General features: G+C 46.9%; 1 protein-coding gene across 6 annotated transcripts in view; it reads left to right on the top strand.

Annotated features, from left to right (window-relative positions):
- Positions 1 to 12829, top strand: part of atrn (attractin) — a 258397-nt gene that overhangs the window by 21512 nt on the left and 224056 nt on the right. For all 6 annotated transcript variants that reach the window (XM_046367620.1, XM_046367619.1, XM_046367616.1 and 3 more), the window contains exons 2-4: positions 3028 to 3111; positions 6895 to 7008; positions 12079 to 12207. In XM_046367620.1, the coding sequence (XP_046223576.1) occupies positions 3028 to 3111; positions 6895 to 7008; positions 12079 to 12207 (327 nt within the window). The remainder of the gene's footprint in view (positions 1 to 3027; positions 3112 to 6894; positions 7009 to 12078; positions 12208 to 12829) is intronic.

Genomic DNA, 12829 nt, shown 5'->3' with positions numbered 1-12829 from the left:
CAAATACACTAAGGTAACCTGTCTAAATGACTACAGACATGTAGCACTCACGTCTGTAGCCATGAAATGCTTTGAAAGGCTGGTCATGGCTCACATCAAAACCATTATCCCAGAAACCCTAGACCCACTCCAATTTGCATACCGCCCCAACAGATCCACAGAGGATGCAATCTCTATTGCACTCCACACTGCCCTTTCCACCTGGACAAAAGGAACACCTATGTAAGAATGCTGTTCATTGACTACAGCTCAGCGTTCAACACCATAGTGCCCTCAAAGCTCATCACTAAGCTAAGGACCCTGGGACTAAACACATCCCTCTGCAACTGGATCCTGGACATCCTGACGGGCCGCCCCCAGGTGGTGAGGGTAGGTAACAACACATCCCTCTGCAACTGGATCCTGGACATCCTGATAGGCCGCCCCCAGGTGGTGAGGGTAGGTAACAACACATCCCTCTGCAACTGGATCCTGGACATCCTGATGGGCCGCCCCCAGGTGGTGAGGGTAGGTAACAACACATCCCTCTGCAACTGGATCCTGGACATCCTGATGGGCCGCCCCCAGGTGGTGAGGGTAGGTAACAACACATCCCTCTGCAACTGGATCCTGGACATCCTGACGGGCCGCCCCCAGGTGGTGAGGGTAGGTAACAACACATCCCTCTGCAACTGGATCCTGGACATCCTGACGGGCCGCCCCCAGGTGGTGAGGGTAGGTAACAACACATCCCTCTGCAACTGGATCCTGGACATCCTGACGGGCCGCCCCCAGGTGGTGAGGGTAGACAACATGACCTCCGTCACTCTGACTCTCAACACTGAGGCCTGACAGGGGTGAGGATCAGCAATAGAAGGAGCCCTGTTTACCCCTGACTGCACGACTCCCAACACCATCATTAAGTTCGCCGAAGGTTTTAGGCAGGTCAGCGACCTGGCAGAGTGGTGCCATGACAACCTCTTTTTTTTTTCAACTTCAGCAAGACAAATGAGCTGATCCTGGACTACAGGAAACGGAGGCTCTCGCACGAGCCCATTCACATCCGCAGGGCTGTGGTGGAGCAGGTCGATGGCTTCATGTTCCTCGCTGTCCATGTCACTAGGGATCTATCATGGTCCAAACACACCAACACCGTTGTGAAGAGGGCACGACCACGCCCCTTTCCCCCTCGGGAGGCTGAAAAGATTTTGCATGGGTCCTCAAAGTTCTACACCATTTGACATGCCTGGCTGCTATGACAACTACTTGGCACTGCAAGGCGCTACAGAGGCCAGTGTGTATGGTCCAGTACCTCACTTCCTGCCATCCAGGATCTCTACAGAAGGCGGTGTCAGAGAAAGGCCCTCAAGTCAGACTGTTCTCTCTACTACTGCATGGCAAGCGGTACCGATGTACCAAGTCTAGAAACAGCAGGACCCTGAACAGCTTCAACCCCCAAAGCCATAAGACTGCTAAATAGTTAGGCCAGGAAGCTATTTGGTTAACTACACTGAACAAAAATATAAACGCAACATGCAACATGCAATTTCTAAGATTTTACTGAGTTACAGTTCCTATAAGGAAATTGGTCAATAATTAGGCCCTAATGGATATATTTAAAAATATATATTTTCAAATGAAATTTTATTGGTGAGATACACATAATTAGCAGATGTTAATGTGTAGTGAAATGCTTGTGTTTTCATACATTTCACTTTGTCATTATGAGGTATTGTGATGTCATTATGAGGTATTGTGATGTCATTATGAGGTATTGTGATGTCATTATGAGGTATTGTGATGTCATTATGAGGTATTGTGATGTCATTATGAGGTATTGTGTGTCGAGATTAAAAAAAAACTCCCCACAATTTTAGATTTTAGCTGTAATTATTTTTTTTAATGTAACAAAATGTGTAAAAAATCAACGGTTCTGAATACTTTCTGCTTTGAGCATGAATTAATTACACTCTGGATGCTGTATTAATACACCCTGTCACTATAAAATACAGACGCCCTTCCTAACTCAGTTGAGCATGAATTAATTACACTCTGGATGCTGTATTAATACACCCAGTCACTATAAAATACAGACGCCCTTCCTAACTCAGTTGAGCATGAATTAATTACACTCTGGATGCTGTATTAATACACCCAGTCACTATAAAATACAGACGCCCTTCCTAACTCAGTTGCCAGAGAGGAAGGAAACCACTCAGGGATTTCACCATGAGGACAACGGTGACTTTAAAACAGTTATAAGAGAACATTGGATTTATTTCACAGTTCCTCAATGACAGTGAAAAAGAAGGAAGTCTGTACAAAATAAAAAATAAATGAAAAAACTATTTGTTTGCAATCAGGCATTAAAGTAAAACTGCAAAGGAATGAACATTATGTCCGGAATACAAAGCGTTATGTTTGGGTCAAATCCAACACAACACTGAGTGCCACCATGGTGGAGGCTGCATGGAACAGGCTTGTCATCTGCAAGGACTAGGGAGGTTTTTAAAATAAATGGAATATTGCACAGGCAAAATCCTAGAGGAAAACCTTGGTTGTCTGCTTCCCAACAAATTCCATTTTCAGCAGGATAATAACCTAAAAACACAAGGCCAAATATACACTCAGAAATGGGAGTCGACCGGAAAAAAGGCAGGCCGTTTAAACGTACAGATTTTTTCCCCCATTTGTCAAATCCCTCTTCCCTACATAGTGCACACTTCTACCCTCGTCTTTGTATAGTTCCACTTTCTTGGCCACTGGTTGGTGCTGCTGGACAGTCAAACTGATGAGAGCTTCCTTTTCAACAGTTCGGATTATTCTTCTCCTTTTCTCTCCTATTGGCTGACTGGCCTGACCTCTTTTCTCTCCTATTGGCTGACTGGCCTGACCTCTTTTCTCTCCTATTGGCTGACTGGCCTGACCTCTTTTCTCTCCTATTGGCTGACTGGCCTGACCTCTTTTCTCTCCTATTGGCTGACTGGCCTGACCTCTTTTCTCTCCTATTGGCTGACTGGCCTGACCTCTTTTCTCTCTCTTCTATAGGTTGACGGGCCCCTCAGGGTTCCTGACAGATGGACCAGGAAACTATAAGTACAAGACCAAGTGCACCTGGCTCATAGAGGGAACGTGAGTCACACACACACACACACACACACACACACACACACACACACACACACACACACACACACACACACACACACACACACACACACACACACACACACACACACACACACACACACACACACACACACACACACACACACACGTTACACTATAGACCAATAGAAACACAACAATATGCCTCTACCGTGCACAACTCCACTGAAAGACAGGTCCAATATATCTAGCCATACTAAAGATCAAACCAAAAGTATGTATACAGTATTAATGAAACGTCATAGATGGTCTAAGTGTCATAATATGATCATATATAATAATAATGATGTTTTGTATTTAAATGGTTTTGCCGTTTTCATTCTATACAAATCCAAATGTTTCATTGACGTAAAGCCTGGATGGGCAACTGGTGGTCCATTGTCCCCCTTTTATAGGCCCCTGGACCAATTATAACATGATACAATACACAAAGGGCAATGTAGAAATTTTGTCACTCAATTGCACCATGTCACCAACATTAGTTTATTTATTGGTAAGTTAGTCTAACGGTGGAATTACGGACCGGGGCCCCTTTGATCATCGTTAATATTGTGCCTCCACTCTATGCCAAATGTGTTGAAATGCAGGAAATTAGCTGTAAAACTGCACATTTTTCTTTTCTGTCCCAAAATAATGAGAATCCCATTAAACGAGTTAAGAAAATTGCGGCATAATGTTATTTACAGTTTTGGTTTGTTAAATGTGATACACCGTGTGTAGCGTCCATTTTTCTAGTTTAATTGGCTACATGAGTCATCTCTCTCCACGTGCTGCTTTCCAGACCGACGAGGCCACGCCCCCTGTCAATCAAGGAGCGCATTTGTTGTTCCACGAGACGCTTTCTTTCAGTCTGCATGATCCATGCAGCACAAGCAATGATGCGCGTTTCAATTTGCTTCTAATATCAATCCACTATAGTATCTTTGTACTCCCTGACAAAGGCCATGCAGCCGAAAACGTTGTTTCACTTGATTATGCCGTACAAATAAAGGCATTTTAATGAATTATATGAAGAGTGCCTTGGTCTTTCTTTTTGATAACCACTTTACCTCTTTTTACCAAAGAGCACCTTGTGTCTACAGATACCTGCTAGTCTTCTATAATTACACTATTACTTCGTTTCTTACATCTGCAAACGGATAGTTTCTTTTCTTAGCAAGTTGGGCTTAAATTGTATTAGCCGTTAATGCTAATCGCTAGTTAGCTGGCTAGCTATCTCGCTAATAAATGTACTCAGCGCAACCATAATTAGCTATACAGCCTGATAATACCAGTGGTGGCGTAGACCTAAATCAGCATATTTGTGCAACACAGTATCTTTATAAATTGAAGAGGAATAGGCGAAGCATGAATCTGTCGTTCTGCCCCTGAACAGGCAGTTAACCCACTGTTCCTAGGCCGTCATTGAAAATAAGAATTTGTTTTTAACTGACTTGCCTGGTTAAAATAAAGGTAAAATAAATCAATAAAATAAGCTATAATTTAATAATCCATGTAAACATCCACTTATTCTACTGTGGAACTGGACTAGACTGGACTGAGTGAGTCCCAAATGGCACCCTATTCCCTATATAGTGCACTACCTTAGACCAGAGCCCTATTCCCTATATAGTGCACTGCTTTAGACCAGAGCCCTACAGAACCCTATTCCCTATATAGTGCACTACTTTAGACCAGAGCCCTACAGAACCCTATTCCCTATATAGTGCACTACTTTAGACCAGAGCCCTACAGAACCCTATTCCCTATATAGTGCACTACTTTAGACCAGGGCCCTATAGAACCCTATTCCCTATATAGTGCACTGCTTTAGACCAGAGCCCTACAGAACCCTATTCCCTATATAGTGCACTGCTTTAGACCAGAGCCCTACGGAACCCTATTCCCTATATAGTGCACTGCTTTAGACCAGAGCCCTACAGAACCCTATTCCCTATATAGTGCACTGCTTTAGACCAGAGCCCTACAGAACCCTATTCACTATATAGTGCACTGCTTTAGACCAGAGCCCTACAGAACCCTATTCACTATATAGTGCACTGCTTTAGACCAGAGCCCTACAGAACCCTATTCACTATATAGTGCACTACTTTAGACCAGAGCCCTACAGAACCCTATTCCCTATATAGTACACTACTTTAGACCAGAGCCCTACAGAACCCTATTCCCTATATAGTGCACTGCTTTAGACCAGAGCCCTACAGAACCCTATTCCCTATATAGTGCACTGCTTTAGACCAGAGCCCTACAGAACCCTATTCCCTATATAGTGTACTACTTTAGACCAGAGCTCTACAGAACCCTATTCCCTATATAGTGCACTACTTTAGACCAGAGCCCTACAGAACCCTATTCCCTATATAGTGCACTACTTTAGACCAGAGCCCTACAGAACCCTATTCCCTATATAGTACACTACTTTAGACCAGAGCCCTACAGAACCCTATTCCTATATAGTGCACTGCTTTAGACCAGAGCCCTACAGAACCCTATTCCCTATATAATGCACTGCTTTAGACCAGAGCCCTACAGAACCCTATTCCCTATATAGTGCACTGCTTTAGACCAGAGCCCTACAGAACCCTATTCCCTATATAGTGCACTGCTTTAGACCAGAGCCCTACAGAACCCTATTCCCTATATAGTGCACTGCTTTAGACCAGAGCCCTACAGAACCCTATTCACTATATAGTGCACTGCTTTAGACCAGAGCCCTACAGAACCCTATTCACTATATAGTGCACTGCTTTAGACCAGAGCCCTACAGAACCCTATTCACTATATAGTGCACTGCTTTAGACCAGAGCCCTACAGAACCCTATTCCCTATATAGTGCACTGCTTTAGACCAGAGCCCTACAGAACCCTATTCACTATATAGTGCACTGCTTTAGACCAGAGCCCTACAGAACCCTATTCACTATATAGTGCACTGCTTTAGACCAGAGCCCTACAGAACCCTATTCACTATATAGTGCACTGCTTTAGACCAGAGCCCTACAGAACCCTATTCACTATATAGTGCACTGCTTTAGACCAGAGCCCTACAGAACCCTATTCACTATATAGTGCACTACTTTAGACCAGAGCCCTACAGAACCCTATTCCCTATATAGTGCACTGCTTTAGACCAGAGCCCTACAGAACCCTATTCCCTATATAGTGCACTGCTTTAGACCAGAGCCCTACAGAACCCTATTCCCTATATAGTGCACTACTTTAGACCAGGGATTTTAGGGCTCTGGTCAAAAGTAGTGCATTATATAGGGAGTAGGGTTTTATATGGGACGTATCGTTTAGTATAACACCACTGACTTCCTGCACTGGGCGTCTAACACCACTGACCTCCTGCACTGGGCGTCTAACCCCACTGACCTCCTGCACTGGGCGTCTAACCCCACTGACCTCCTGCACTGGGCGTCTAACCCCACTGACCTCCTGCACTGGGCGTCTAACCCCACTGACCTCCTGCACTGGGCGTCTAACCCCACTGACCTCCTGCACTGGGCGTCTAACCCCACTGACCTCCTGCACTGGGCGTCTAACCCCACTGACCTCCTGCACTGGGCGTCTAACCCCACTGACCTCCTGCACTGGGTGTCTAGCCAGACGCTGTTCATCCACGTCCAGGTTTATTTCTGACTATGTTCTGTCTCTGTCCTGCTGGCCCAACAGCATCCTGACTGTGTTCTGTCTCTGTCCTGCTGGCCCAACAGCATCCTGACTGTGTTCTGTCTCTGTCCTGTAGGCCCAACAGCATCCTGAGACTGAGGTTGGACCACTTTGCTACAGAGTGCAGCTGGGACCACCTGTATGTGTACGATGGAGACTCTATCTACACTCCTCTACTGGCTGCCTTCAGGTGGGTACAGGGAGGACGGTGGTGGTGGTGAGCTGTGTGGTGGTGAGCTGTGTGGTGGTGAGCTGTGTGGTGGTGAGCTGTGTGGTGGTGAGCTGTGTGGTGGTGGTGGTGGTGGTGGTGAGCTGTGTGGTGGTGGTGGTGGTGGTGGTGAGCTGTGTGGTGGTGAGCTGTGTGGTGGTGAGCTGTGTGGTGGTGAGCTGTGTGGTGGTGGTGGTGGTGGTGAGCTGTATGGTGGTGAGCTGTATGGTGGTGGTGGTGGCTGTGTGGTGGTGGTGAGCTGAGTGGTGGTGGTGGTGAGCTGTATGGTGGTGGTGAGCTGAGTGGTGGTGGTGGTGAGCTGTATGGTGGTGGTGGTGGTGAGCTGTATGGTGGTGGTGGTGAGCTGTGTGGTGGTGGTGAGCTGTATGGTGGTGGTGGTGGTGAGCTGTATGGTGGTGGTGGTGAGCTGTGTGGTGGTGGTGAGCTGTATGGTGGTGGTGGTGGTGGTGAGCTGTATGGTGGTGGTGGTGAGCTGTATGGTGGTGGTGGTGGTGAGCTGTATGGTGGTGGTGGTGAGCTGTATGGTGGTGGTGGTGAGCTGTATGGTGGTGGTGGTGAGCTGTGTGGTGGTGGTGGTGGTGAGCTGTATGGTGGTGGTGGTGGTGGTGAGCTGTATGGTGGTGGTGGTGGTGGTGAGCTGTGTGGTGGTGGTGGTGGTGAGCTGTATGGTGGTGGTGGTGGTGGTGGTGGTGGTGGTGAGCTGTATGGTGGTGGTGGTGGTGAGCTGTGTGATGGTGGTGGTGGTGAGCTGTATGATGGTGGTGGTGGTGAGCTGTATGGTGGTGGTGGTGGTGAGCTGTATGGTGGTGGTGGTGGTGGTGGGTGGTGGTGGTGGTGGTGGTGAGGTGGTGGTGGTGGTGGTGGTGGTGGTGGTGGTGAGCTGTATGGTGGTGGTGGTGGTGGTGGTGAGCTGTATGGTGGTGGTGGTGGTGGTGGTGAGCTGTATGGTGGTGGTGGTGGTGGTGGTGAGCTGTATGGTGGTGGTGGTGAGCTGTATGGTGGTGGTGGTGAGCTGTATGATGGTGGTGGTGGTGAGCTGTATGATGGTGGTGGTGGTGAGCTGTATGATGGTGGTGGTGGTGAGCTGTGTGGTGGTGGTGGTGAGCTGTGTGGTGGTGGTGGTGAGCTGTGTGGTCTGTCCATTCAGAGACCTCAGTATCTGTCTGTCAGAGTGCCAGGTCTCTGTCTGTTCTGTGTCTCTTAGCATCCGATTACCTGAAACAGTCCTGTAGGTTAGCATTTGATCACCTGAAACAGTCCGGTAGCTTAGCATCTGATTACCTGAAACAGTCCTGTAGCTTAGCATCTGATTACCTGAAACAGTCCTGTAGCTTAGCATCTGATTTTTTATTTTTTATTTATTTTTTATTTCACCTTTATTTAACCAGGTAGGCTAGTTGAGAACAGGTTCTCATTTGCAACTGCGACCTGGCCAAGATAAAGCATAGCAGTGTGAACAGACAACACAGAGTTACACATGGAGTAAACAATTAACAAGTCAATAACACAGAGAAAAAAGGGGAGTCTATATACAATGTGTGCAAAAGGCATGAGGAGGTAGGCAAATAATTACAATATTGCAGATTAACACTGGAGTGATAAATGATCAGATGATCATGTACAGGTAGAGATATTGGTGTGCAAAAGAGCAGAAAAGTAAATAAATAAAAACTGTGGGGATGAGGTAGGTGAAAATGGGTGTGCTATTTACCAATAGATTATGTACAGCTGCAGCGATCGGTTAGCTGCTCAGCTAGCTGATGTTTGAAGTTTGTGAGGGAGATAAAAGTCTCCAACTTCAGCGATTTTTGCAATTCGTTCCAGTCACAGGCAGCAGAGTACTGGAACGAAAGGCGGCCGAATGAGGTGTTGGCTTTAGGGATGATCAATGAGATACACCTGCTGTAGCGCGTGCTACGGATGGGTGTTGCCATCGTGACCAGTGAGCTGAGATAAGGCGGAGCTTTGCCTAGCATGGCCTTGTAGATGACCTGGAGCCAGTGGGTCTGGCGACGAATATGTAGCGAGGGCCAGCCGACTAGAGCATACAAGTCGCAGTGGTGGGTAGTATAAGGTGCTTTAGTGACAAAACGGATGGCACTGTGATAAACTGCATCCAGTTTGCTGAGAAGAGTGTTGGAAGCAATTTTGTAGATGACGTCGCCGAAGTCGAGGATCGGTAGGATAGTCAGTTTTACTAGGGTAAGCTTGGCAGCGTGAGTGAAGGAGGCGTTGTTGCGGAATAGAAAGCCGATTCTTGATTTGATTTTCGATTGGAGATGTTTGATATGGGTCTGGAAGGAGAGTTTGCAGTCTAGCCAGACACCTAGGTACTTATAGGTGTCCACATATTCAAGGTCGGAACCATCCAGTGTGGTGATGCTAGTCGGGCATGCGGGTGCAGGCAGCGATCGGTTGAAAAGCATGCATTTGGTTTTACTAGCGTTTAAGAGCAGTTGGAGGTCACGGAAGGAGTGTTGTATGGCATTGAAGCTCGATTGGAGGTTAGATAGCACAGTGTCCAATGACGGGCCGAAAGTGATTACCTGAAACAGTCCTTTAGCTTAGCATCTGATTACCTGAAACAGTCCTGTAGCTTAGCATCCAATTACCTGAAACAGTCCTGTACCGTAGCATCTGATTACCTGAAACAGTCCTGTAGCTTAGCATCTGATTACCTGAAACAGTCCTGTAGCTTAGCATCCGATTACCTGAAACAGTCCTGTAGCTTAGCATCTGATTACCTGAAACAGTCCTGTAGCTTTGCATCTGATTACCTGAAACAGTCCTGTAGCTTAGCATCTGATTACCTGAAACAGTCCTGTAGCTTAGCATCCGATTACCTGAAACAGTCCTGTAGCTTAGCATCTGATTACCTGAAACAGTCCTGTAGCTTAGCATCTGATTACCTGAAACAGTCCTGTAGCTTAGCATCTGATTACCTGAAACAGTCCTGTAGCTTAGCATCCTATTACCTGAAACAGTCCTGTAGCTTAGCATCTGCGTCACCTGACCACTTCCGTTTTCAGCGAGTCACTGCTACTTCCTGCTTTAGTGTTTGCTTGGAAGCAGGAATCAGGAGGATAAAATTATGGTGAGGTTTTCCAAATGTTGGGCGAGGGAGAGCTTAGTGCACGTCTCTGTGTGTGGAGTTGGGCGAGGGAGAGCTTGGTATGAGTTTCTATGTGGAGTTGGGCGAGGGAGAGCTTAGTATGAGTTTCTGTGTGGAGTTGGGCGAGGGAGAGCTTAGTATGAGTTTCTGTGTGGAGTAAAGGTGGTCTATAGTTTATTTTCCTCTGGTTGCACATGTGACCTGCTGGTAGAAATGAGGTAAAACAGATTTAATTTTCCCTGCATTAAAGTCCCCGGCCACTAGGAGCGCCGCCTCTGGGTGAGCGTTTTCCTGTTTCCTTATGGCCTTATAGAGTTGGTTGAGTGCGCTCTTTGTGCCAGTGTCTGTTTGTGGTGGTCAATAGACGGCTACGAAAAATACAAATAACAACTCTCTTGGTAGATAGTGTGGTCTACAGTTTATCATTAGGTACTCTACCTCAGGTGAGCAATACCTCAGAACTACATTAATTTTAGACAACCCGCACCAGCGGATATTGACAAATAGACACACACCCCTCGTCTTACCAGACGTAGCTGTTCTGTCCTACCGATCCACACCCAGCCAACTGTATATTATCCTTGTCGTCGTACAGTTTTTTAATGTCCCGTTGGTAGGAAAGGTCTGCGCCTTTCCAAATCATGTCCAATCAATTGAATTTACCACAGGTGGACTCCAATCAAGTTGTAGAAACATCTCAAGGATGATCAATGGAAACAGGATGTACCTCTAGTCTCGTTGCGAAGGGTCTGAATAGTGATGTATATAAGGTTTTACTATTTCTTTCTTTAAATACATGTGCATATATATATTTTACAATATATTAGCTTTGCCTGAATACTCTGTGAATGTACTGTAGGTGCAGCTCCTACGTGGAGGTGGAAGCCGCCAATCTGTCAGTCGGTTTCCCCGTATGGTGCTAAGTGTTAGACGGCATTTTGGAAAAAGTCATTTATAAGCCACACATAAAACAGGTAGGAATCAGCTAAACGTTAATCCATCCACACAGGCTGATGGTCAGTTAGATTGAATCACACAGTGTGTAGGATTACCACTGTTTTAGGCAGCAAGCCAGAACCCAACCACAGACTAGAACCCAGCCAGCACTAGAACCCACAATAAAGACAACCACAGACTAGAACCCAGCCTGCACGAGAACCCACAATAAAGACAACCACAGACTAGAACCCAGCCAGCACTAGAACCCACAATAAACACAACCACAGACTAGAACCCAGCCTGCACGAGAACCCACAATAAACACAACCACAGACTAGAACCCATCCTGCACGAGAACCCACAATAAAGACAACCACAGACTAGAACCCAGCCTGCACGAGAACCCACAATAAACACAACCACAGACTAGAACCCAGCCTGCAGGAGGTTTATGTAGTGTCTCAGTCCAGGATGGTGGAAAGCCAGGTTTATGGAGTGTCTCAGTCCAGACTGGTGGAAAGCCAGGAGGTTCATGTAGTGTCTCTGTCCAGACTGGTGGACAGACGGCAGGGAGACATGCTCATCACCGGGCCGTGGGAGAGACTGAGTACATCCACGTAGGCTAAACCAAGAGTTCTGGGTTGGTAGTCGTCCACAACACTGAGACAACGCACCAGGGCAGAGGAGGGTGTCCATACAGACCTGAACTCTGTATGCAATATTGCACTGGCATGTGAGAGATGTGCAGGGGAGGGAGAGTACTCAGTAATGACCTGTTAATCTGGGGTAAACCAGGAGTTGATACCTAAGAATGGACTATTAGAGGCCTGTAGGGGTCATGATCATGGACATCCGCTCCTCGGTGCCGTCTTCATGCGTTTTGTCAACTTGTTTTTAATTCAACCTTTTATTAACCTGCATAATGTTGCTACAGGAGATTCATGATGTCGGGTTTTGATGGGTGTCTGTTCTTGTTGCAGTGGGTTGATAGTTCCTGAGCGCTATGGCAACGAGACGGTTCCGGAAGTGGTGTCACAGTCCGGTTACGCCCTCCTCCACTTCTTCAGCGACGCTGCCTATAACCTGACTGGCTTCAACATCTCATATAGGTAACCCTCAACCCCTGACCTCTGACCCTTAACCTCTGACCCTTAACCTCTGACCCTTCACCTCTAACCCGTAACCCCTGTCCTCTGACCCTTAACCTCTAACCCTTAACCCCTGTCCCATTACCCTTAACCTCTAACCCTTAACCCCTGACCTCTGACCTCTAACCCTTAACCTCTGACCCTTAACCCCTGACCTCTGACCCTTAACCTCTACCCGTAACACCTGTCCTCTGACCCTTAACCTCTAACCCTTAATCCCTGACCCTATAACCTGTGTTCAACGTTTCATACAGGTAACCCTTTACCCCTGACCTCTAACCCCTGACCTTATAACCTAACCGTGTTTAACATCTCATTCAGTCTGGCCTCGCAGGTCCTCTTCTTAGTAACAGGTGAGTCTGGCCTCGCAGGGCCTCTTCTTAGTAACAGGGGAACCTGGCCTCGCAGGTCCTCTTCTTAGTAACAGGGAACCTGGCCTCGCAGGTCCTCTTCTTAGTAACAGGGGAACCTGGCCTCGCAGGTCCTCTTCTTAGTAACAGGGGAACCTGGCCTCGCAGGTCCTCTTCTTAGTAACAGGGCCAGCTAGTAGCTACTGTAGCTCTTTATCAAAAGAGGAAAAGAG

This window comes from Oncorhynchus gorbuscha, linkage group LG10, assembly GCF_021184085.1.
Source record: "Oncorhynchus gorbuscha isolate QuinsamMale2020 ecotype Even-year linkage group LG10, OgorEven_v1.0, whole genome shotgun sequence".
Lineage (NCBI taxonomy): Eukaryota > Metazoa > Chordata > Actinopteri > Salmoniformes > Salmonidae > Oncorhynchus > Oncorhynchus gorbuscha.
The sequence above is the reverse complement of the archived record's forward strand: the minus strand, read 5'-3'. Positions and strand labels throughout refer to the sequence as shown.